This window comes from Durio zibethinus, chromosome 5 (assembly GCF_047325235.1).
Source record: "Durio zibethinus cultivar Kanyao isolate XHJ-2024 chromosome 5, ASM4732523v1, whole genome shotgun sequence".
Lineage (NCBI taxonomy): Eukaryota > Viridiplantae > Streptophyta > Magnoliopsida > Malvales > Malvaceae > Durio > Durio zibethinus.
The window spans coordinates 4,474,490-4,500,154 of record NC_143166.1 but is presented as its reverse complement, the minus strand read 5'-3'; the positions used below and the strand labels follow the sequence as shown (position 1 = coordinate 4,500,154).

Sequence of the window (25,665 nt, the reverse complement as noted above, 5' to 3'; positions counted from 1 at the left end):
AATTACAATGAAACCAGCGCATTTAATTGGCCGTGATAAACCGATGGTTTCCATTAGTGGCAATGTAGTAAAATGAACGGTGTTCCGAACACTTTATTGTAAATCTGATAATTTTTATGAAAAAAATTAGGTTAATCAGCTCAACTGTAAGCAAGGGATGGGCCCACCACTACTTTTTCACAGGACAGGCGTGATTACTTGAAACGCTCCGTTTCATTAGACAATTTTATCACGCACTTTCAAAACAAGTACAGGGGGTGGTTTCTACCCCATAAAACAGGCCATCCAAAAGCTAAATAGACCAGCACAACGCACGCTCCAGAAATAACTGCTGATGGTTTTCGAGTACAACAAGCAAAGAACTTTATAATGTACTAAAACTACAACTGCAAAATCCAAGTGAACAACCCATTATATAAAGGAACTCCATTGTTTAAGCACTTCTCTGGGCTGGCTTTTTGGAATTATTAATTCGACGAACCTTTACAAAAGCTTTTGTCAAATCCTGAAAGAAACAAAAAGGAATGGTTAGTTTTAAGAGATTGATTAGCAAATATTTTGCATCTGCAGGAAAGATTTGACAGAAAATTGCTACGAAAAGCAAGAAAGGAAAGGAATGAGAAAACCAACAACCGCATGGTATGTTGGTAGAGTGCTGGATTCTTGGTTCTAGTGAACAAGATTCAAATCCTGATAACCTCAAATATAAATAAAAAAATAAAAAAAAAGGAGAAAACCTAAGAAGATGAAAAGGGGAAAATGTGTGTTCTTCTCAACTAAATGAACCAGGTAAAGATAAGAATGACCTATAGGCTATATGTAATTAACAGATAAAGTTCATTTTGATGATCCTAAGGGTGAGACATGAACAATATATAAGGATTATTTTGCTTTTGGAACTCAGCGAATAGAGTATCTCTACTCTTTAAGTCCATATCCATACACAAGTGGTAAGTATACCTTACGGTAGAATATGCCACATGTTCAACCAAATGCTTGCTACTTGCTAGCACAACTAATGGAAATCTAGACACATTCTCTGTCATATTCAAAGTTTGGCTAGAATACTATGACCTACTGTTGTATGCAATCAATAAAGGTAGTGGAATGTTCTCCTGAGGTGTAACACCATAAAACAAAGGGAATTGCATGACACATGCATCGATGGGCTATCCAATGGAGAAGCTACACCTGACTATCTCTGGTCATCAGGGGTATAAACAGCTTCATAAAATAATTGACACCAAAATTATTAGAATTCATCATTGTAGATCAAAGTTTACAGATTACCTCAACCGGTTCCTTCTGGACCGTCTTCACAGTCCAAAGCTTTTCCAAATTGTAATAAGTTCTTGCCTTCTCATCGAGAGCATGAACTATCACTCTGCCTAAAGAAAAGAAATAGCCCCAGAAAACTAAAATGTCAACATGGCGTACAATTTGCATGAAACTAGTGGGAAAATATAGAACAGGATAACATCATTCCACATCTTCCTAGAATTGAAACTGCTAGCCACTTATATGTGTTAAGTGACTAAGCCCTAAGAATATTCTCAGAGTAGATCAATTCCTCCCAAGCGGCATACTGACAGAAAAAACTTGACCAGCTGTTATTTGCCTCAGCAGCAAACAAATTACAATAGACAGAAATTGATAAGACTTTTTTGGCTTCGGCGACAATTTTATCTTTCATTTCCAGAAAACAAAATGCAGAAGCAAATTGCAAGCATTTTATTTGACATTTTGATTTTAGCATAAAAATCATTAGCAACACTATCTTTGCAACCTTATTCCTTACATTTCATTTTCATTTTCGAAATGAAGGGTTTGCAGCTATCAGACAACACGATACAAGCATACAAAGAAATAACTCAGAAACAACAGAGTTAAAGAGTAGGGAATGAAGCACGAACCAGAATCAACAACAATCCATTTTCCCGTCTCTTGCCCTTGCACACTGGGTAGCACCAACCGCTTAGCTCCTTTTTGCTTCTGCTTAACCTATACTAGCCAAAATTAACAGATTTTACCTAAAAATAATCACAGATAAGGAGGAAAGTAATTTTCAAATTTACCGAGGAAACTAGGGAATAAAAGAAATTTGAGTTGAAAAAAAAAAAAAAAAAAAAAAGCGTACCTTGTAAATTAGGGCTTGGGCAATGTTCTTGACATGCCAACTGGACCTACCGGTGGCAATCACCATGAAATCGGCCCAATCGCACTGATTCCCAACCGGAATCACCGTCACGTCATCTGCTCTCACATCGCTCAGAACCTTCTCCACCTCTTGCAGGCTCAGCAATTCTTTGCTACTGCTCTCCGCACTGGATGACGAGAACGTCTGATTTAAACCTAAAAACCCTAGCTTCCACGGGCGATTAATGAGACAGGAAGAAGGCAACGATGTTGCAGATGGATGCAGATATCGGGATCTTAAAGCCGCCCACATCAGATCGCAACTCCTCAAGTATCGAAACTGAATCGCCACACTGTCGAGCTACTGCTTTCACTGCCTATAAAATTTCCTCGGAAGCAAGAACAAAGCTACGTCGTTTTACCTATTGCTGCTGCATCCATGTTGAAACGCTGGCGTTTAGAGCGACGATGACAAGATGGAATAAGGTGATTCGCACCTCACGGCTCAGGGTTAGGTTGGCTTCTAACAGAATGACACGTGTATGAAATGACTTTACTAGACTTTAGTTTACTTTTTGCTTTTTGAGAGACATCCTAACTTGAAGTAAACTCCGATACGATTAATAGTTAATGGGCTTTAATTACCGTCGGATCTACGTTAAAGTAAGATCTGACAAAGGAACGAGCCGTCTGTCGTACGCCACGTGTGTTGGCAGAGAGACTTGAGTCCAACTCGGCTTTTTGCAGCTGTAATTAGATGAACGGAAACCCACGAGCCTCACGTGCACCACCAAAAGCAAACTGGAAAATTCAACGAGACAAAGATCATTTTTGACTCCAAAAATCACAGTTTCCACTTTCAAAGTCATTTCTGAACATTTTTATCGCTCTTTGTGTAAGAAAAAAATCAAATAATAAAATAATTACTCTTTTAGTCCCATAAATATTTTCTTAATTTTTTTGTAATTAAACTTTTTTAATTACGATTTATGACTTTATTTCATTTTAAATATATTACCCATTAAAATATAAAATTTTTAAACAAACCTTAAATGAAAATGTTTTCATATATATTTTATAAAATTTAATTTAGCAAAATATTTAAAATATCAATGATTAAAGTTATTTATGAGACAAATTTTTTAATGAAATTTTAAGAGGGAGAAGGATTATCAAATCCTAGACCCATAATTGATAGTAAACCTAATTTAATTGTTATTTAATCCATACATCGTTCATGAATCCTAATCAAAAACTCAATTTGGCTTTTAAGTTTTCCCCTACATCTACCAATAACAAAGACATCATTTTAAATCTAATTCTTTCCATTATTGGATATTAGATAATCAAGACTTTTGGTTGTCCAAACATAACATTTATTTATTTATAATAAGATAAAATTAAATTCTTAAAAAGACAAATATCAATAAAAAAACAAAATAAGAAAGTTGTAATTATGGTGCGGACTCAAATAGTCATAGCTCACAACAATTCAAGAACTGAGTTTCGAATAAATAACTTTAAAATGAAAATCAAAGGAAGAAAAAAATAAAAATTGAAAACAATATTTTTTTTATTTTAATTAACAATTATAACTTACTGAATAATACAACAAAAAATTAAATAAAATTACATAATATAAATTTGTGTTTGACAACGTGGTTATATCCCTCCACATGCAAAATGGTATCGAATCTAAAAAAAAAAAAAAACGATAGCAACATCTTTTCAAAATTAATAACGTAACGTCACCAAACCGCTAAAGATTTTTTTTGATAAAAATAAATTTAAAAGTAAATAAAATTTTTAATATTTTAAATTAAAATAAAATATATCGTATTTAATAATTTAAAAAAAATATTTATAAATTATATTTTTGAGATAATTTTAATAAATAATTATTAATAATTTTAAATTTTAAAAAATTTTTATTAAAAAAATAAATTTTAATTAATGAAATCAATTTGGTTATTTTTTTTAAGTGAAAAAATGTAGAGAAAAAATGGCTGCGATGAGAAATAAAAAGGTCCAATAATTTAAACCCGTACGGATATTTGACAAATTACAACGGCAACTTACGGTAGTCAACTTGAATTACCGCACTCTCAAACTGAAGCAGCAAAACAAAAATTAATTAAAGTTAATTAAAACCGAAAAAAATTAAAAGAAAAAAAAGAACGAGAAAGAAATGAAAATTAAAAAAAAAAAAAAGAAATATCACAGAGCAGAGAGAAAGACTGAGAAAAAGAAAAAAGAAAACGAAAGCTTGCTACGGAGGAAAGAAGCAAATCTGAACAGCAGCTAAGGAAAAAACAAAAGCCAAAGGTTTGTTATCATATTCCCTTTGAAATTCCACTTTCTCTTCTCGAAGGAGAGAGAAATGCGAGAAAATTCGAGGTGTCTCCGTTTGAAACCGATCTGTCTCTGCTTTATGTCACCGATCTGAGCCCTGCAACACTCATATTCTCAAAGAAGAAAAATGCATTAAATGCCATTAGATCCAAGTGTCTCATTCAACACTCTTTACGTTGACATTGGCATTTAAGCTCCGTTTCTTTTCTCTTCCAATTTGAGATCTCAATCGTTATCAAAACGAGCTTCGTTTTGTCACTGAAGGCTATTTTTTATTACTTGGGATTCTTTGGTGAGTCTAAGGAACTTCACGTGTGCTTTCCAGAAGCGGTGAATCAATTTCCGCGCTCACTCTAATTTTGAGCAGCATTAGTAAAGGCTTAGCATAGCGGTTACCGGTGGCTGAAAATTTTGAGTTTTGACTTAGGGTTTTGTTCAATGAAGGTATTTTCACTGTTAAATTGATGAAATTAAGGGTTTGGAGGTTGTGTTACGTTATGAGCATCTCAATTTGGCCGGTGTTGTTCTGGTGCTGAAGCTCTCATTTTGGAATGTACGATCATTTCAGTTATTCTCAACAATTTGACAACTTATAAAAATTTTCTATCAAGTATTCTATTTTAGAAACAGGCCTTGTGCCTTGTTTATCTTCATTTGGAAGTTGACTGCTTTAGTTCGTTGGAAACACGAAAAGGCTGCGAATTCAGAGTAAATTATGGAGCAGGATGGCTGCTTAATTTCTAGATTCATGGAGAGATTACGGTGATTGTTTCGAAAGGGTAGATTAGGGCAGCAGAGATGCCTCCTTCTCCAGCATTGAGATGCTCTCCAGGGAGGGAGTTGAGAGGGGAAAACCACAGACGCAGGCTTAGTTTTGAGAGTGGATTGATTGTAAGAGAAAAGGATGATGACCTTGCTTTGTTTAATGAAGTGCAGTCCAAAGAAAGGGAGAATTTCTTGCTTCTGTCTTCGGATAACTTTGAAGACTCATTTGGTAATTTTCTGCTTTGACTTTTCATTTCAGTTATTTTGGTTTGTTTGCTGTGAATTAAGGAATGTAGATTAGTGTCTGTAGACTAATGTTACTGTTTGTTTTCTATTGTTGAATTATCATTTACAGACACAAAACTGAAACATTTTTCAGATTTCAAACTTGGAATCTCCATTCCCGTTCGGGGAGATACTAGCGAACTCCTTAATGCAGATGAGGAGAAAAATGACTATGAATGGTAGGTCATGGCTTCCTCTTCAAGATTGTCAAACTTTTGTATCTAGAATTATGAAGCGAAAAACTTTTTGGTTGGGAACTAAGCAGAAATAGTAACATATGCATGTAAATTGGTGCTGCTTACGTTCAGTGTATGTCAGAATAAGTCATTGGCAATTGCCTAAGCAAGCAATTTTGGTTCTGACTAACTATCTGTCTTGGTGATTTTGAAGGTTATTAACTCCACCTGACACCCCGCTTTTTCCTTCGTTGGACGATGAGCTGCCACCAGCTAATGTTGCCCACAGGGGTAGACCTCGAACTCAACCCATTTCCATATCAAGATCATCCACAGTAGGTTATCATATCACTCTTATGGAATGAAACTACGTGTATTAATTAATGTAACTTTGTTCGTTAACATACTTTCTAGGTTTTCTATTGAAGCTCATAGTTTGCCTTCTCAAAATCTTCTCCCTGTATTCCCTATGAAAAATATGCAGATGGACAAGAGTTACAGAAGCAGTAGAGGCAGTGCAAGTCCAAATCGTTTAAGCCCATCACCTCGGTCTGGGAATAGCACATTCCAGGCTAGAGGAAAGCCATCTTCAGCACCTCAGTCCAGTCCAATACAGTCAGCTACACCTACTCGGAGACCATCTCCTCCCCCTAGTAAATGTTCCACACCTGCTCAAAGGTCTGCTACACCAACTCCTCGAAGGACAAGCACAGGCACCAGTGGCACAGCAGCAGGATCAGGGGTAAAGGGAACCTCTCCTATAAGAGAAAGTAGGGGAAACTCTTCATCACCGAAAATAAGGGCATGGCAGTCAAATGTTCCTAGTTTCTCCTTAGAGGCACCACGTAGTCTTCGTACTTCTCTGGCTGATCGACCAGCATCGTATGTGAGGGGTTCCTCACCTGCATCTAAAAATGGCAGGGATGCAAGATTTGGCAGGCAATCAATGTCCCCAACTGCCTCTAGAAGTGCCAGTTCATCACATAGCCATGATCGAGACCAATTTAATTCATACAGTAAAGGTTCCATAGCATCATCCGGTGATGATGAGATAGACTCTTTACAATCTATTCCTCTTGGTGGATCAAGCCATTCAGTCACAAGGAGACTTGGTCCATTCCCGGATAACAAGGTTCCGACCTTTAACAAGAAATCAGCTAGAGTGTTATCACCAAGTTCTGCTCCAAAACGATCCTTTAACTCTGCTCTTCGTCAAATGGTATTTTATTACTTTTCTTTAGGTCGATATGCTTCGATTACGGTAGTTTATTGGTTAATTTCTTTGCTTTAGCAATTGCTTAGTATTCTGAACCTACCCTGCATTATCTGCTACTAGTTTATTTAATTCCATTCTGACTGCCATCCAAAAAAGGAAATTAAAGAAAAAGCGAAGTGTTTCTCTCCAATCTTTTTTACCGATGTTGTATAGATTTAGTCAGTGGTAATGGAAGAAGGGATACGAAAGGTCAACTTAAGTACTTAACTGTCTTTTCATTTCCATTGGAATGTAAACCTGTGCTAGTTTTCTCAGAAGAATATTCTCAAATTCCTATATCATGTTTGAATTCAATGCTGTCTATCTAGAGGTGGCAACCATTATGGTATAATTTAGAATGACATATATGATGTGCTACTGTTGGTTAGTAAGAATTGTGCATGGCAATTATAGTCTGACTTAATTGCTGAAATGACTATGAAGTTTTTGGTTGGATAGCTATTGAAAGCTTCAGAGTTCAATATTAATTTTGCATGTCAAAAAGGGGGGAAGAAATTCCTACTCTAGAATTTCCTATTTAACTTAGTGAATGCATTCTATAAATCAAAGTTTATATTTAAGTAAACTTTTGATGCAATAAGAATTCATTTGATGTGCTTTAATGTGTTAAATAGCTTACAATTTTAATGCATTCTGCATACTCTATCTTGTCCTCTACCTTTCGCACATGCACTTGCTTTCCTTTAGAAGTGTTCATGCTTAATGCAAATCAAAAGTGCCTGCTCATCATTGCTCAACTTATAGTTTATTATTATCAACATTTTGATACAGGATCATCGGAAGAGTCCTCCAAATATGTTCAGACCTCTATTATCTAGTGTTCCAAGTACCACTTTCTATGTTGGGAAGGGAAGTTCTGCACATCGTTCTTTGATGTCAAGGAACTCATCTGTTACCACCAGCAGTAATGCAAGTTCTTATCAAGGTACAAGTGCTGTGCTTGATACTGAAGGGAGTGACCGCCAACATGATGATATGACAAGTGAATCTGGAAAGGGAACTTATGCCAATGTTCAGGAAGAAGCTTTTGCCTTCGATAACATGGATGTGTTAAACCAGGATGCTAGCTGTGAAAGCCGTGACGGCTTGCTTAATATTCTTATTGAAGATGCTGATAGAGACTCTGCAATTCAATGTAACCCTGACTGTTCTAAGGAGTTAAGTAACCATGGTCTTGAAGTGGAAATGAGTTCAACATCTGATTCTCAATGTGACTGGGGTGATCTTTCAGAAGTTGATTGTTTTAAAAGTACAAAAATTTGTTCTAAATGTGGTTGCAGGTATCGTGTTATTGAACAGGTTGAAGAAGAAATCAGTCTTTGCGCAGATTGCAGTAGGCAACATGATATTGTTGCTGGTGACATCTGTGACCTGACAATAGTAACTGCAAAGAACTTTCCAGGGTTTTCTATGAAAATTTCTGAAGATAAGCCATTTCATGAATTGGAAACCTCAATTCCTCCATCTGATTCACTGTTGCAAGTTACTGATGCAGTTGAACCCTGCGCTTCTCAGCATGAGGAAAATATCAAGCAAAGTGAAGATTTCTCTCAAGAAAATTCTCTTAGAAGGTCTCTGGCAGAGGGAGGTGAGCAGAGGCTTGGCTACCAGCAAGAGATGGATCAACCAACCATTGGTTATTCCCTACCCGATAGGGAAACTGGAGATGAGCAGTTGCAGGACTCTGATGAACATTCTGTTTTGAAGGTTAACACCTCAGAAGTTGCAGGCATATCAGTACTGTTAAAGAGGTCAAGCAGCAGCAAGGGGCCTGTTGTTCTAGGTAGGACTTTTGCAACCATACCTTATGAAGATCTGTCTTATGCAAGAGACAGTTCTAACAGTTTCAGAAGCTCTATCGGACATGGCAGTATATCTGCCTCATCTTCTGTTGATTTTAACTCATTTAGACAAACAGATACACGTGTGCAACGGCAGTTAGGTGGTAAAAAATCTGAGTTGGATAATTACAGATATGACATGAATGTGAAGCCTCAAAGCTTTGCTTTACCTTTGTCTCAAAGTTCAAGCAATAACTACCAAGCTTTAAGTCTTGCAACAAGCACAAATGAAGAAAATTTTGAGGGTTCTGTTGGCAGTCTGAAATTTGATGAAGCAGAGGAAATAGCTGTAGTTTCTCAAGCCAAAGTGGTGGGTTCTGAAAATTCAGAAGTTGGTTCAACATTCACTGGTGCTTCCATTCCCAAAAAAGATGGTATTGAGTGGAATGAAATTAGTAGAATAAGTGGTACTTTAACCTCAGAGCTATTAGAGGACAATTCAGCAGCATCATTTCCTCTCCCTGGAGACTGTGTTTTGTATGAAAATGGATATGACATGCCAAGTATTGATAGAATTGTCTCTGGTGTTGAAGCATCAGCTATCACTCTAGATTGTACTCTTGAAGAACATAGCATCCTGAATGCTACTCCTGATGGAGTAGATGATGCTGAGGCTGCTGGCGACAGCTCTTTGGCTACAATCTCAGAAATAGAAATCGAGAATTCCTGTCAGAGTTCCTGCGGTTTAGAACTTGATGACTCATCACCAAATTCTGAGAGAAACAAGAAGGGATCCATGGACCTGTCAGTTTCCATACCTTCAGATGTGGATACCACAGCTTCCGTTCAGGAAATGTCAGATCATGCAGATGGCATTTTAGGTATGTTAGTTGTCATCTACTTTGGGCTTTCAACTTTCCTTGAAGTAAATTTCATTTCCATTCCTGAGAATTTTTTTGAAATGTCAAATACCATTTTTAATAAACAATTTTTGATGCAACTATGTTCAATGTTTCATGAACTAGCCATGCAATGCATTTTAAAAGTTAGCAGTACCTATTTGTTCTTGAACCGTTGTTGCTTTCTTATAGTTTTATTGATAATGGTAGTAAATAGAAACAATAAGAGCTATGAGTTTATCTTTTTTACTATTGTGTTACCTGTTTAGGTGTGAATGCATCCAAAAGATCAAAATATAAAAGTTTAATACCATGTGTATGTTGATATCAGAAAAGTGAAGGTGAGATTTGATGCAATTGGAATGAAATGATTGGCCTTTTTACTTTTCTTTTTCTTTTGGGAGTCCAAATTTGTCAGTCTACTAGGGTGATAGATCAAATTTAGCACTCAGTTTTGAATGAGTGCAATAACATTGTACTTTTAATTTGGTTTAAAAATTAACCATAAAAGGAATATTTAGAAGATTTATTTGCCATTAATTTTTTACGATTTTTCAATCAACATTGTACTGGCATGTGTTAACAACCACAATTTCTTAGATCACCTTAGTGCAATTGATCTCAGGTATAGAGGCTTTGAAGGTACATCATATGTAATTCTACCAAAGGCTACTAGGATGCTGTGAATGTTTATAACGTCCTGCTATCATATATCCTGAATGACGTTGTCCACTGCCACGCTTCCTTCTCTTTTAGTGGGAATAGTTTTCTTCTCAAGATTGCTGTAATTTCTAATGATGTGAAATTAATGCATGCTTTGCAATGAATTATGCCTGTATATATACTTGACTTGGTATCATGTTAGATCTTCCATTTGCCACCATGTTATTGTTGTCAGTACGTGCACTGCTAAACTAGTATAATTTTCTTTTTTTTTTTGCAATGATTTTTAATTCATACCTAAGAATAAAATGGACTTGGCCACTGTGTTTACAGTTTAAAAATGATATTACTCTGATTATAGATTGCATAACATTTGTATTTCTGTTTCTTGATGGGGATGTCTTTTAGATATCTAGTGCTTGCAGCCCTTACATGATATGACTTTTTTATGTATTGGTGACCTTTGCTAAAGTTTGGTTCTGATTAGTGGCAGTGAGATTTTGTTTTGACCTTTTATGTTTTTTAACAGAGGAGTCAACTGTCTTGGTAAAATGTCATGGAGGAAGTAAGGCCAGAAGCCTGACACTTGAAGAAGCGACCGACACAATACTTTTCTGCAGTTCCATTGTCCATGATCTTGCATACCGGGCTGCGACCATAGCCATTGAAAAGGGAAGTTCAGTGCCATTGCAAGGTTCCAGGCCAACAGTAACAATCTTGGGGAAATCCACTTATGACAGGAAGGATCTACGGGGGAGGACTGTTGGTAGACGAACTTCCAAATCTCATAAAGTCAGGCAGAGGTGGGTAGAAACCAATGTAAAATCTGTGTCTACCAAGACTGAAAATGATGAGAATGCCGATGAATCTTCAATTCACAACGTTGGTCTTCCTAACAAGTTGGACAGTACGAAGCCTCAAAAGCTAGAATCCAAGTGCAACTGCTCAATAATGTGAGAGTAAGTCTTTCATTCAGACCAAACATGCAGTGCTCCACCAGCCTCCACATGACCTTGCCACTCCTACAGTCATATTTGGAGAGATGGGCAATTGCTTTGTATTTCAATGGATTTGTGTTTGAAAGGCTGTTTGAATTTGCAGCCAATTGGTTATCATTGGTTCCAAATTTAGTTGTAAGAAACGCCACCTGAAGTCGGTGACATAATTGTAAAGTTGTTTATTAATTTTTTTTTTCTTTTCTTCTAGGTTGATAATAGTGAAAGGCAGTGGGGGGATTATGCTTTTTCTCCATCGCCAAATTCTCAGTAGTAATTCCAGTTTGTTTCGGATCCAGCCCCGCATTCATATTCATTATTATGATTATTGAAATTATAGCTCAATTTTGAGTAACTGAAATAATTTGGGAGACAAAAACTTTTCACATTTATTATTATTTTTGTTTTGGTTTTGTCTTTCGCACGCTATTGCCTGAAATTTTGAGAGTGAACAATTTTGATCGAAAAAATTAAAATAGAATGCTAAGAAAAAAAAATTGCAAAAGTTTTGATAATTTTAGATTTATATCATTTATGAAAATGATATGAAAAAAATATGAAAATTATGTGGTTTAAAAGAAACAAAAATTATATGAATTTGATAAAAATTAAAATATTTTATATTTAATGTGTTAACATAAATTTATATATAAATTTAATAAAAATAAAATTATTTGGTATTTGACGTAAGCTAAATAAATTATAAACAGATAAAGACGAATCGTTAAATCTCGCTAAATCTAAAAAATATTGAGGCTTAGGTATGTCCCAAACGTCGGTATTCGAAAGAAAGAGTCCAATAGCCCAAGGGTATTTTAAGATTTAAATATAATATAAAAATAAGTGTTGCTAAATGTTACCTCACCTTTTCTCTTTAAACTATAATTTTTTTAAAAAAAATTTTTAAGTAAAATTATTTAATTATTTTTTTACATAAATTTTTAAAAATTAATTTTCAAAAAATTATAAACTTTCAAAAAATAAAATTTTAAAAAATTATATAACTTTTTAAAAATTTTTCTGAACATCCACTTTTGAAATATTTTAAAATTTTTTAAAAATTTATTTTTAGAAGTTTTGAGACACATCAAAACATTTCAAAACGAAATCTTATAAAATTAAACTCAAAATCAAATCAAAAAGTAAAAGAAAAATTAAAAAATTTAAAAGTAAAAAAAGCACTTAAAATTTCACCTATTTGAAGTAAAAAATACATAAAATAAAAGATCAATAGTTTATTTATTTTTATTTTTTTATTTCATGTTTAATGTCAAAAAAATTTTTGTTATAAAATATTTTGATGCGATTCAAAAATAACAAAAATAAATTTTAAAAATTTATTTAAAAAAATAAATAATTTTATTTACAAAAATTTTTTAAAAAAAATAAGGTGCTAAGAGAAAATGGTAAACTGCGTTTAGCGATACTTTACAAAAATCCTGGACAGGAAATTTTAGCAGCGGAGCTCTTTATCTTCAACATTTTACACCCCTTAGACTCCGACGGCTGAAATGGACATGTTTTGCATTTGATCTAATGCATCAGCGTGCGTGATCACGCAATTATTGGGATGGAATGTTCATACTCAAAACTGCCAGTGATTGTGCATTTGTTTACCGCTAGCAGCATCCCGATCTTTAACACTTCGGTGTTAGAAAAATGAGATCCAATCCCGTATAATTAGTTTTGGGCCGGATCTTAGTTTTTTTTTACATAATACTTTAGACCTTTAATAAAAAGAAGTAAGATTATTTTAAGATGATGTCACAAAATTAAAAAAAAAGCTAAAAAATAATAGAAAGAAAAAAAATAAGGGAGAGTTAGTTGAACGAAAGTCGATCCGTAGTTCGATTGAATTAAAATTTTATCAATAGGTTTATGATTAAGAGTTTTACATTCTGAACGATGAATGTGGGTTTGAAACTCTCTAGGAATAAATTCAATGTATATTTATTGAATCACTTATTTGATGAGATTTTTTCAATTGTCTCTTTAATTGTTAATTAACTCTAGTTTTAGCTAGAGAAGAACTTTGTATACCTATTATTTGATAGTAAAATTTTTTTTTGTGGTCCGTGATTTTTTTCTCTACATTAGAGGAATTTTCACATAAATTTTGGTGTACTTTATTTTTCTTATGTTAGTGATTGTTTATTGTTATTTATTACTGTGAGTTTATTACGATATATTACTTTTGTGCTGTTGTGTTTCTTGCTTTAGGGCCAACAAGTGGTATCAAAGCGAAGGTTATTTTGAGACAACAATACAGAAGTAGTCCAAGACTGAAGTAAATTCTGTTTGAGATCATGGAGGGTGATACAAATTTCATGATAAAATTGATAGCATCAAATTATTCAATTTAAAAGCCTATGATGGAAGATCATTTATACTGTAAAGATTTATATGAGTCAGTATTTGGTGATTCGACTAAACCAGCAGATATGAAATATGAAAGCTGAAATAAGTTAGACAGAAAGATGCTGGCTATAATTAGAAAATTAGTTGATATCAGCGTATTTCATCATATAGTGCAAGAGGTAGATACTCACATTGTTTAAAAAAAATTGGTAGCATTGTATGAGAAAAAAATAGATATGAATAAAGTTATGATTGTTAAAAAGCTTACAACTTTATAGTACAGGGATGAACGATCGATTACAGAGTATTTGAGTGATTTTCAAGATATATTTAATCAGATAACTATTATAAAGCTTAAGATGGATGATGAAATAAAGGCATTATTTCTTTTAGGTTCATTGCTAGATAGCTAAAATACTCTAATTGTATATGTTCTTAATTTAACTCCTGATTATAAGTGACATTAGAAATGATAAAGGATAATATGCTTAATGAAAAAGCAAGACAAAAAGATGTAGACCTTAGGAATCAAGCTCTAGTTACAAAGAACAAGGGTAAAAATATCGACATAGGTCAGAACTCAAAAGGCCATAGTAATTCTAAATATAGATCCAAGTCCAGATATAAATTAAAGTGTTTCTATTATAGTAAAGCAGGTCATATAAAATAATACTGTAAAATCTTGAAGTAAAAGCGAAAAGATAAAAAAGATAATAGTTCAAATGATAGTAATATTGCAGAAGTGAATTCAAATAGTGATTCAGTTACTTTGATTTATACACATGGTGATTGTAATCATGTTGGTAATCCCGACATTAAGTGGATAGTTAACACAAAAACGACATATCATTTGTTTCTAAAAGAGAGTTGTTTACAAAGTAAGAGACTTAGTTTGATAGTGAAGATTTTTTTTGTTGTTCGTGATTTTTTCCTTTACATTGAAAGGTTTTCTACGTAAATCTTGATGTGTTTTATTTTTTCTGCTTTTTTTATTATTGATTGTTATCTATTACTGTGAGTTTATTGCGATATATTGCTTCTACATTATTGTGTTTATTGCTTTGGCCCAACGTTTGGCTGTTTCAGCTATCCTGCATAGGTCATTTCAAACCAGAATATCCATTTATGCAGAATTGGTTGAATTTAACATTTAAATTTCTTTTTTTTTTCTTTTTTGTAGCTTGCATATAAGATATATAGTTCGAAATTATTTGAGGGTTAAGGAGGGTTTACTTATTTTGCTAGCTCTTTTCCTCACCACGAAATGGCTGGGTAGTGCATTGAGCTGATGTTGAGCGGTTGAAAGCGAATGAGGTTTGTTTTAAATTTTTAATACTCCTTTTTGTTTGAGATCCTAATGTCCGACAGTCATTTTGACCTTCAATTAATTCTAAATTAAATCAGATCCATATCAAAATTCATAAGGGGGACAAACTCTTTTTAACTTTTTTTTTTTTCATTCACAATACTCGAAACTAAAACTTTACTTAAGGAAAACTGAACTCTTTGTCACTCAGATTAATAAATATATTACTGATACTTTGTATATGGTTAATCAATTTATGAGTACATTAATTAAAATTAATAATAAATATATGATTAATTTAGTGGTAATTCTGGAGAATTGATAACTATATTATTGTCACATAATACATTCATTCATTGATATTTAATTAAATAAATAAGTGACAAATATATTATGAATTAAACATATTATCATGAATCTTAAATTACAATTATTTAGTGTATTAGAGATTTTTTTTTTCTTTTGCACATTTATTAAAAAAGGAATAATCAAGGACATACATGAATATTTAAACAATACATAGTACATTTTGCAATGAATAATAGAAAATGGTATTATTTCTCTATAGAATTGTGTAGAGATTTTTTTATGAATTATTTGATGAATTTTAAAATATTTAACACGTAAAAAATTAATATTATATTTGATATATAAAATTATGATATGATAATGATAAAATGATATTATATTTGATGTATGTAAAAATTAAGATAAAATAATTTATTGATTAAAATTATTTTTTTAAAATTTATATAATTTAAATTATTGATAAATTTTTAAACATATAATAAGACATATAAATTTAATCTAATGAATTAAAAATAATTTTTTTAATTTTATGAGGATTGAATTATTTTACATTGAGAGGATAATAATTTTTTTTATAATCTTATTATATTTAATTAAATACAAACTAAGTATAATATAATATAATTATCATATTATATTATCTATTAACCTAAAGCCAAGTACTATAAAATTATCCAATCCAATACAAATACAGTCCATCTGTCTATATATCAAACTAAAAGGATTATCTAATGGGCTGATGGAAAATTCCTCACCCGGCATTGGATATGTTATGGATAGTGATTTATGAAGCAATAAAGGAAAGGAATCGGGATTATACCAGGAATTTGGATTGTTATTATTATTGTAGGAATAAAAGCCGGTTGAGGGTGTTAAATCAAAGTTAAACCAATTCAACGGCCAAGAGTGAAGAGCGTGCACGCTTGAGTATGTGTCTTAAATCATATGTCAAAGTAAATAATTTTCTATGTTAAACGTAAAATAAAAACTTGCCATTGGGCTAATTTTTGTTATTTTTAAAAATAATTTTAGATTTTTTTTTTTTTTGTATAAAGAAGAAGAGATAAGGATTAAATACTCATTTGTCTTTTGTATTATATTTTTCTATCAATTTAATATTTAAAAAATTAAAATTATTCGTTTTGTACTTTAATTTTTAGTCTATTATCCATTTTGATAGGTGAACTAATGCCATTAGTTTAAATATCCAATAAATGTTAACATATGTTAAAAATATTCAATCAATGTCACATCATTAACCATTACATTAATATTCAAAGATTTAAAAAATTTAAAAATTAAAAAAATATAAAATATTATAAAAAGATAAATATATGAAATATTTTAAAAATTTTTATAAATTTTTTAAAATATTTTGAAAATTAAAAAAAACTAAAAAAAGAAATAAAAATCCATAAACTTCTAAAAAAATTCAAAAAATTCAAATTTTAGTAAAAATAAAGATTTCTTAAAAATCTAAAAAAATTAAAAAATCTAACAATTAACAAATCAAAAAATTTTTTGGAAAAATTTGAAAATATTAAAAAATATTTTAAAATTTTAAAAAGTTTGAAAATTTTAAAAAATAAAATAAAAATCTGAAAATGTTAATAAAAATTAAAAAATAAAAAGATCTGAAAATTTGAGAAAATAAAATTAAAACATTTGGATTTTTTTTAATCATTCATAAATTTTTAATTTTTCTAAATTTTTTAAATATTATTCAGATTTTTTGAATATTTTGAATATTTAAATTTTGTGATTTTTAATGAAATTTATTTATTTTTTGCATTTTCAGTTATTTGAAGTTATTGAAATTTTTTTAGTTTTAAGAATTTTTATTTTTTATTTTTATTAAAATTTCAATTTTATATTTTTATTGAATTTTGGAACTTTTTTGAATTTTCTTTGATTTTGTAGTAGATTTTTAAGGGTTTTTTTTTTCAAAATTTTTTTTTAAATTTTTTCATTTTTTGGATTTTTATTAAAATTTTATTATTTTTAAATTTTTGTAAAATTTTAAAAATGTTTTAGATATTAAAATTTTTTATTTTTTCACAATTTTTTAAAAATTTTAGATTTTTTCCAAAAATTTTAGATTTTTCGATTTTTATTTCTTTAATTTGAAATTAAAATGTTTATTTTAAATATTTTTTATAGTTTTGAAAATATTTTAGACTTTTATAATTTTTTATATTTTTTAAAATATTTAAGATTTTTTATTTTGTTTACATTTATTTAAAATTTCTTAGTATATTTTGAATTTTAAAAAAAAATTAATATTGACGTGATAATTGATGTTATTATGTTGATTGAACTTTTTTTTATATTTGTTAATATTTTATTAAATATTCATATCATATTAATAAATTTATTGACGATGTTAATTTGAGACATCAAAGTGAATGACAAAATAAAAATAAAAATTTTAAATCGATAATTTTATTTTTTTAGATATCAAACTGACAGAATGTATATAATATAAGGGTCAAATATATATATATATTTATCCATTTTTTATAATGATATTAAAGATGTTTTCTTAAACATTTAAAATTTTATTTTAAAAATAATTTGCATGAAGATAAAGTATTGCTTGATTGATAGTAAAATGAAAACTTTTTCTTATCGATTGGATTAATGCTTGTGGGATAGGCAAATCTTTGTTTTAATCAATAGTTATGAAGTCTCCTCAATTCACGTTTCGTTGAGGAGATCGCAAGGATACAATACAAATATACCGTTGCCTCTTATCAATTTTTGTGGCCATTAAATTTCATTTCAAAGAATTTGTAATATTCCAATCACGTTTGTCCAACAGAACATTTCTGTTGCTCACTCTATCATTTGATCTAACGAAATGAACGTTTTATATTTGGTGGGATATGAACTTTGACCAGATTTTCACTCTCTGTTGTTGATGGAGGGTAATGTTCATAACTTAAAATGTGAAGTGAAAACTATTACAATTAAAACCATTTTTTGAATAGTAAGATAAATATTTTTCATTTATTCATTTTAGATTGATTAATTATTTTAATTAGGGGCGTAAATAAATAAAAATTTTAATGAATTGTTTATAAATATGTTTGATTTTTATTCGTTTATATTTATTTATTAAATTTAATAAATAATTTTAAATAATATTTTTATGTTCTTTTATTAAACAATTCGAATACAATCAAAGATATGTTATATTCATTTATATTTATGAATCGACTTGTTTAAAGTTTGTTTATAATTTATTTGTTTGTTGTTTATTTATAATAATATTAATAAAATTATTATTTTATCTTTCATCTTAATTTTATTTTAATGTTTGTTTATATTCATTTGGGTTTATTTATATTCATTTAAAATTTATTAGTTTAAATTATATAATTATGATTTATTTATTATTAATAAACATGTTTATTTATATATGTTTATAAATATATTTATTTAATATTCACGATATGTTTACGAATGAATTTATTTAATTTAATTAAATCGAATACAAATCAAACATAAATACTTTCAAAAATAAATAAATAAATTATGAATATATATTTATTCATTTATATTCAATTCATTTATTTTCTTAATTTTAATTGCGTGCCTTTTAGGTTTTTGCCTATGACCATATGACATCAGATCTTTATTCTTTCAAGAATATGAAATAAAAGAAAAAGTGACAATGGTCATCAGAGAAATAGCTTATAATAACCAAAAGAAATTTAACCAAAAAATAAAAAGAAAAGAACCAAATAAGAAGGAAAAAAAATTAGGTTGGGAGCCCTGGCCGCTGGTGGAGAGTGGAGGGTATAATCGAGACATGATTTGGAACAGGGAGTGGCATATTCAGTTGAAACTTTGGAGCCTTAGGGAAGGCAAAGACCGTTAGTTGCTGTTGTTGACATTGTAAAACCAATCACAGGCAAGCATCAACATACCATCGCCAACCCTCTCTTTAATTCAAGTAATATTTGAAAACAAGCAATCCCTGTTCTCTCTCTCTCTCTTCCTTCTGCTTCCAAAGGATTCATTAAACTCGCCACCTAATCCGCTCTTCTTCATTTACCTTGGAAGAACCAGTCTTTGCTTTTTGGTTTTCTTGTCTTCAAAAATCAATCTTTTTTTCATCTGTTTCTCTGTTTCTTTTTCATCAATAAGATTTAATAGTACACTTCTATAACAAGGAAAGAATTTCCAAAAGAAAAAGAGATAATGAAGGAAATGACAGCTACATCAGCAACTTTGGTTCAGAATACTTCATCATTATTGTCTTCATCTTCTTCATCAATGTCTTCTTCCTCCTTTTTTACAAACTACCCTCTCATTTGTGCTTTTCTTGCCTTTGCTATTGCCCAATCTATCAAGTTCTTAACCTCCTGGTATCTCTCTTTCTTTCTCTCTCTTTCATCAATTGTTTTGGCTTCAATGAATCTTAAATCTTTGCTTATTCCTGTTATATTTCTTTTTATTTTCTGTTTCCACATCTGAGAATCATTTCAGTGCATGTACAATCTATAGAATTTTTTATTAATTGCCTTCGAATTGACTTGTTGCAAAGAGTTTTGAACTGGGTAATTTCTGTTTTAATCATTAATGGAAAACACTGGCCTTCATATTTATTTAGGTCATAACTTGATCTGATTCTAGAGCTGGAGGTTGTAATCAAGATCATAGGTGATTGATTACAACTACCAAATATGTCAATATTATTTTTGCAGATCTTGGAGTGATTAATTGATATGACCTGGTTGAGGAATCAATTTTAAATTAACCCTAAACCCAAGTTCATAACTACACAACATCCACCCATATTTGTAGATATATATATGTGTGTATCTATCTATCTATATATATATATATATATATATATTCTTGAATCCTGGGGTTGCTTATCATCTTCATAGCGTTTGACTTACTTCTTGGTTAAATATCTATTTTGTGATGATAGCATTTTGAGTTTCAATGCTTTCTTTTTTATTCTTTTCATAACCCAATTGCAGCTGTTTGTTATGGAATGGGGAAGAAAATGTTTGTACAAGGAACCATTTAGGGTACTAGTGCAGATAATTGATAGATTATAGAATTTGAGTGGTAATCTTGTACAACTGATTAATACTACGTAGTATTTGCTTTGCTATTTGCATTGGTTTTTCCGCTATACTTTATAATTAGTTTTCTCCTAAGAGTCTTAAGGTTTCCTAGATTTGCAGGTACAAGGAAAGACGATGTGATATCAAGCAACTTGTAGGATCTGGTGGGATGCCTTCATCGCATTCTGCCACAGTTGCTGCTCTTGCTACAGCTATTGGATTACAAGAAGGCTTCAGAGGAGCACTATTTGCAACTGCATTGATCTTAGCATGCATTGTATGATCCCTTGTTTCTCATTTTATGGTTGGCATCTAAACTATGTAAATAACATAGAATTAAAGTCTGAGGACATGATTTTGAATATTGCTTTCTTTGTCCCTTCTAGTGCTAAATGCTAATCTATGGTTTCTCCTAATATCAATTTCTGATAGCTGAAAAAAATGCAATATGGGTTATAACCAATGACTATGTTCCTCATGTCACCAATATTGCCTACATTTTGGATTGAGTTTTGATGGGGTGAATCTGATTTGTAGGTAATGTATGATGCAACTGGTGTAAGATTACAGGCTGGACGGCAGGCAGAGGTTTGATTCTATTGCTGGTGTTTTCTAATTATTCTCATCCCCTAACATTTCCTAGTAATTGGGATGTTATAGAAGCTTTAGTTATATACTGCATTCTCTCTTTATGAAATGAGATGCATAATCACTTGGTTTAAACTTAGTTTCTTCATGTATTCAGTTCCAAACCTTATGTTCTTCAGGTCCTGAATCAAATTGTTTATGAATTGCCCGCTGAACATCCCTTGGCTGAGAGCAGACCATTACGTGAACTTCTTGGTCACACCCCTCCCCAGGTATATTTCCTTAGCAGATTTTTGGCTATAATTACTTAAACCACATGATAATTTGTTGTTCTTGAACATCCTTTAGTTAAGCTTTTTTTTTTAATTAATAATTAATGAGAAGGTGAAGTCCTTGAGTCATTATGTGTTTTCAGAACAATATCATAGTTAATATCCATATATTTGAATGAAACCCACCTTCAAATCTTCATATATTGCAACTAATGGCTATAACAATCCTAATTATTTATATATATATATATATTTTATACAAAGGAGACCGCAGTACGGGCTATAACAATCTGAATTATATATATATATATATATTTATACAAAGGAGACCGCAGTACAGGAATAGGGGAAGGGCTTGTAGGTGCTGGGATTTGAATTTCAGATCTATTGGATGTTACCTCTTAAAAGTGACTGTATGAACCAACTGAGTTAAACTCTAGGTTCATCTGAGTTATATTTTAACATAAATATTACTCTACATCTTGGATTTTAATACTGTTCATGTTGTTTCTGATAAATCAGGCGCTGCAAGGTCATCATAGATGGTTGTTTATATGGAAGAGTTATGTACAAGGATAACTATTTATAAATTTTAACATTTCAATTCAATTACAGGTTATTGCTGGTGGATTGCTTGGTGTTATTACAGCAGTTGCTGGCTATTTAATTACTCTGACTGCTAGCTAAAGTTGATGCTCATGTAGATCATAGATATCATTCGACAATAGCTTTGATGTTTGAACTTGTACTGCCACGCAAAAGAACTGCAACTCGCTGACCTTTGCCCTCGAGGGAGATTTCTCAGATTCGAATGCTAAAGTTTGAGATGTCTGCAGTATCATGTTGTTACCAGTAGCATCTTAATTTTAAATTGATTCTGTATCTGGTGTAATGAAAAGTCATGACAGTATGATACATGTAATTGGAATCTCAGATTTCCTCAATCTGATTAAATGTAAAATTATTTCTGTGATACTTATCAGTTATGGCTTTCTAGCACCGGCTATGCAGACTTGATAATTCATGTATTTTTATTTTATCTTACACGAAAATTGAATGTTAAAATTTGTGTTGACATAAAAGTACAAAATATAATTTTTGTTAAAATTTTAATCATATTATTGTTATTATTATTTTTTTATCATTTTCGTGTGGTATTTGAAATTGGCAGTCCTCATTCCTTAACTAAGTTTTAGCTAGGGTATTTTACTTGAATCAATTTATTTGTTGATTTATGACCTGTGGTTCAGTAATAGATAGTGAGCAATGCCAATGGCAGTGAAAAACAGTTTTAAGGCGGTTTGATTTTGACAATTATACAGCATAAACATTTGGATAGATAGTGAATTTATTCAACAAGTGGATCAAAAGAGATCAGGTAAGATGATAAATCTACAAATTCATCTCATTTTCTTGAAGAAAATGCTGCAGTTATCAAACTTGCAATAATTCTCATGAGGATACACCAGCATTATTATATTATAACATACACAGACATTAATGACCTGTATTAGGATACAGCCAACCTTCCTCGTTTCACCATTCCTATGATCATCTGAATTCCTGACCGTTCCAACTTTTGCTTTTTCACCTGTTTCTCATACCTAGCTGATAAGCACACGCAACATTTCTCGCAAAAGGAAATGAAAGAAACGCTGTGCTAATACCAATAATCAATTTATCCCACAGATGTGGCCCATCACAGCCACGTGAATGACTTCAGAGCACCCACATTATTAAAATCTCCTTCTCCCCTCTATTATCGATCTTGGACCGACACACCGCCTCAGATTTTCATCTGATAATCTTCCTGAATCCTCCGCCCTCCATTCGTCACCCTTTTTGCTTTGTAGCCGTTGAAAGGGTAACCATATTTCAAAAAAATCAACTTTCTCTCCGGGAAGTAAGTGATATTCAATAGAAAACATTTTTTTCCACTTAAAAACTGTTCCCAAGATTCCCATTTAGAGGGTAAGGCAAAGAGTTGAGAATTCCCACTTGTTTTTTTTTTTACCATTAGTTACAGTGCCAAAGTGCCTTATGTTTGGTTTTTGGTTGGTTCAAACTTCGAAGTTTCCAGAAAATAGTGTTGGTTTTGAGTACTTTAATGTTTAATGGATCTGAAGTTCTGAAACTTTTTATCTTTTGTTCTGGCAATGTGTCATCAAAGATCCATGGTTTTAAGGCATTCTTCTCTGTTGCATTACTTTTCTTCTGGAAAACCCATTTGCCTTTTCTCTTCTTTTTATTTCTTTAACATGAAAGTCTTGTCCAATCTGTTTAGAGATTCTGGGAAATTATTGAGCTTTCATTGACAGCAACAACGCTTAACAAATAGCTTCTATTAGTAGTTTTTTATTATGGCTGTTTAGTGTTATCAAATATAGCTTTGTGGGTAAATCCCACATGGATGATGGGACCCTTTGCTGCATAGATTCCTATGAAGGAAGCTTCAGATATTTCCTGGGTTCCTGTTGAACATTTTTGTTTTTGTTTGCTACAACTATGCTGCCATTTCTATTTTAATGAGATCTATTGAAGATAAAGCAGAGAAGCTTTTGTTGATCAGAAAATGAGATCTATTGAAGATAAAGGATGCTATAACCTTGGACCAGCTCAGGAGATTTCAAGCAGCAGTGCCATCAGCTTTGAGTTTCATCAAGGGAATGGAACTAACAACAGTGCATCTCATCATCGAACTGCCTTTGGCAAACCAACACCTTCGAAATGGTACGATGCGCAGAAATGGCTAGTAGGACTGTCAAGAGGTAGAGACAAAAGCCAATCTAACACCAGACCTCGAAACTCCAACGCTGATGACAGAAGACTAATAGCACCTGTTCCGCAGAAGGAACAAGATTATTCGAGCAGCGAGGAAGGAGCAGCACAAGCAAATGGATTTGCTGCTGCAATGTCATACAAATACAAAGGAGAAACAAAAAACGTGGATTGTGATGAGTCGATTTGGCGAATCAACAAGCCCACAGAGAACTCAACATCAGTTGTTAGATCAATATGTGTGAGAGATATGGGGACTGAGATGAGCCCTATTGCAAGCCAAGAGCCATCAAGAACAACAACACCTATCAGAGCCACGACTCCTGCTGCAACGAGTCCTATTTCTTCAGGATCTTCCACCCCAGTAAGGTGCCAGCATGGTGTACCTAGTGCAGAGGGCTATCAAGCAGGTCCAACATCGACTGAGGGCAGAGGTGAGACTAATGCAGCTGCCAGGGGAAATGGCCCAAATGGACAACAATCCAGGATACTTGAGAACAATAATTCAGATCAAACTAGAAAGCAGAATACTCTAGAAACTCAAGCTGTGGCTTGGGATGAGGCGGAACGTGCCAAATATATGGCAAGGTTAGATGTAATATTCTTTTCATGGAACTAGATGTTGTTAATAATGATGTAATATGCAGTTTTTTCTGCTCAAGCTGATGTGATTTGATAAGCATATGTCTTGCATTCTAGGTATAAGCGCGAAGAAGTAAAGATACCGGCATGGGAAAATCATGAGAAGAGGAAAGCAGAAATGGAAATGAAGAAAATGGAGGTAACTAAGTAGCTAGCTCCATGTATATGACATAAACTAAATTAGCTCAAAGGCATGGAAATCCATCTCCCATGTTGTTGATGTTGACTAAAAGCAGCTTGTAGAAATATTTTTGTTACACCCTTCACTGTTATGCTTGCTACAGAAACATTGTTAACAGCAATTACTCAACAATACCAGAACATGTTCCATTTCTTACTGTTGCATTTGTCTCCAAATTTCAAAAAGCCTTGCTGTTTTTCTGCCATGGATTAGTTTTCCTAAAGCATTCAGGGATTTGAAATTAAAATCATTACCAATACTGTTATGTGTTTAGGTGAAGGCTGAGAGATTGAAAGCTTGGGCAAAAGAAAAGTGTGCTAACAAACTTGCTGCCACAAGGAGAATAGCTGAAGAGAAGCGTGCAAATGCAGAATCCAAACTAAATGAGAAAGCTATGAGGACTTCTGAAAGGGCAGATTACATAAGGAGGACAGGTCACTTGCCCCCTTCATTCTCTTTCAAGTTGCCTTCCCTTTGTTGGTAGTAACTTTGCTGCAAATTTTACATGCCAAATCCGGCTTCAATCCTTGTTCAGCCACTTTTTCGATAAATAAATAAAATAAAAAAATATATAATGTACTTTTGGATATCCAAGATGTGACTAATGCTGAAAATTGCAGTCATGTGTTAGCTCCTTCAATAACAAGCCCCAACCATTTTTTTAGCAAGTGCAAGAGCATAAGACTACCATATGTCCTGTTAATACTCAAAAGGGAACTGATAATGGTACAATGATAAGCATGTTGTTGTTGCTGTGGTTGCTCAATGAAGCAATTTTACTGAAAGATGACAGAAACAAAAGTGCCGGTCATGGTATTA

At 32.0% G+C, this 25,665-nt stretch overlaps 4 protein-coding genes across 6 annotated transcripts; 3 read left to right on the top strand and 1 right to left on the bottom strand.

Moving 5' to 3' along the window:
- Positions 1 to 194: 194 nt before the first annotated feature.
- On the bottom strand, positions 195 to 2,529 carry LOC111282605 (protein Iojap-related, mitochondrial-like). Its single transcript, XM_022870758.2, has 4 exons — positions 2,138 to 2,529; positions 1,914 to 2,001; positions 1,291 to 1,388; positions 195 to 505 (listed from the first exon to the last, which is right to left on the bottom strand). Exons 1-4 carry the CDS (start codon positions 2,447 to 2,449, stop codon positions 434 to 436), a joined length of 570 nt encoding a protein of 189 aa, XP_022726493.2. The 5' UTR covers positions 2,450 to 2,529; the 3' UTR covers positions 195 to 433.
- Positions 2,530 to 4,303: 1,774 nt separating this feature from the next.
- LOC111282386 (uncharacterized) lies at positions 4,304 to 11,726 on the top strand. 2 transcript variants are annotated; one of them, XM_022870450.2, is made up of 6 exons: positions 4,304 to 5,482; positions 5,609 to 5,717; positions 5,929 to 6,049; positions 6,199 to 6,933; positions 7,762 to 9,652; positions 10,863 to 11,726. In XM_022870450.2, the coding sequence occupies exons 1-6, from the start codon at positions 5,287 to 5,289 to the stop codon at positions 11,288 to 11,290; spliced, it is 3,480 nt and encodes a 1,159-aa protein (XP_022726185.2). In that variant the 5' UTR covers positions 4,304 to 5,286; the 3' UTR covers positions 11,291 to 11,726. The 2 variants fall into 2 exon arrangements, with proteins under 2 accessions (XP_022726185.2, XP_022726186.2); XM_022870451.2 differs by having other exon boundaries at positions 4,308 to 5,482; positions 5,633 to 5,717.
- Positions 11,727 to 19,192: 7,466 nt separating this feature from the next.
- On the top strand, positions 19,193 to 22,272 carry LOC111282394 (uncharacterized). 2 transcript variants are annotated; one of them, XM_022870460.2, is made up of 5 exons: positions 19,193 to 19,674; positions 20,506 to 20,662; positions 20,923 to 20,973; positions 21,153 to 21,245; positions 21,861 to 22,272. In XM_022870460.2, the coding sequence occupies exons 1-5, from the start codon at positions 19,508 to 19,510 to the stop codon at positions 21,930 to 21,932; spliced, it is 540 nt and encodes a 179-aa protein (XP_022726195.1). In that variant the 5' UTR covers positions 19,193 to 19,507; the 3' UTR covers positions 21,933 to 22,272. The 2 variants fall into 2 exon arrangements, with proteins under 2 accessions (XP_022726195.1, XP_089616830.1); XM_089760704.1 differs by having other exon boundaries at positions 19,544 to 19,674; positions 20,498 to 20,662; positions 21,861 to 22,070.
- Positions 22,273 to 22,971: 699 nt separating this feature from the next.
- On the top strand, positions 22,972 to 25,435 carry LOC111282829 (uncharacterized). The gene is made up of 3 exons (XM_022871090.2): positions 22,972 to 24,611; positions 24,723 to 24,804; positions 25,121 to 25,435. The coding sequence occupies exons 1-3, from the start codon at positions 23,818 to 23,820 to the stop codon at positions 25,328 to 25,330; spliced, it is 1,086 nt and encodes a 361-aa protein (XP_022726825.2). The 5' UTR covers positions 22,972 to 23,817; the 3' UTR covers positions 25,331 to 25,435.
- The last annotated feature ends 230 nt before the right edge of the window (positions 25,436 to 25,665 follow it).

Coding starts and splice junctions, on each gene's coding strand:
- LOC111282829 (XM_022871090.2), top strand. CDS start 23,818: ATGAGATCTATTGAAGATAAAGGATGCTATAACCTTGGACCAGCTCAG. Junction 24,612..24,722: donor CGTGCCAAATATATGGCAAG/GTTAGATGTAAT, acceptor CTTGCATTCTAG/GTATAAGCGCGAAGAAGTAA. Junction 24,805..25,120: donor TGGAAATGAAGAAAATGGAG/GTAACTAAGTAG, acceptor TTATGTGTTTAG/GTGAAGGCTGAGAGATTGAA.
- LOC111282386 (XM_022870450.2), top strand. CDS start 5,287: ATGCCTCCTTCTCCAGCATTGAGATGCTCTCCAGGGAGGGAGTTGAGA. Junction 5,718..5,928: donor GAGAAAAATGACTATGAATG/GTAGGTCATGGC, acceptor GTGATTTTGAAG/GTTATTAACTCCACCTGACA. Junction 9,653..10,862: donor TCATGCAGATGGCATTTTAG/GTATGTTAGTTG, acceptor GTTTTTTAACAG/AGGAGTCAACTGTCTTGGTA.
- LOC111282605 (XM_022870758.2), bottom strand. CDS start 2,449: ATGTGGGCGGCTTTAAGATCCCGATATCTGCATCCATCTGCAACATCG. Junction 1,389..1,913: donor ATGGATTGTTGTTGATTCTG/GTTCGTGCTTCA, acceptor TCTTTTCTTTAG/GCAGAGTGATAGTTCATGCT. Junction 506..1,290: donor TCCAGAAGGAACCGGTTGAG/GTAATCTGTAAA, acceptor TGTTTCTTTCAG/GATTTGACAAAAGCTTTTGT.
- LOC111282394 (XM_022870460.2), top strand. CDS start 19,508: ATGAAGGAAATGACAGCTACATCAGCAACTTTGGTTCAGAATACTTCA. Junction 20,663..20,922: donor CATTGATCTTAGCATGCATT/GTATGATCCCTT, acceptor TCTGATTTGTAG/GTAATGTATGATGCAACTGG. Junction 21,246..21,860: donor TTGGTCACACCCCTCCCCAG/GTATATTTCCTT, acceptor ATTCAATTACAG/GTTATTGCTGGTGGATTGCT.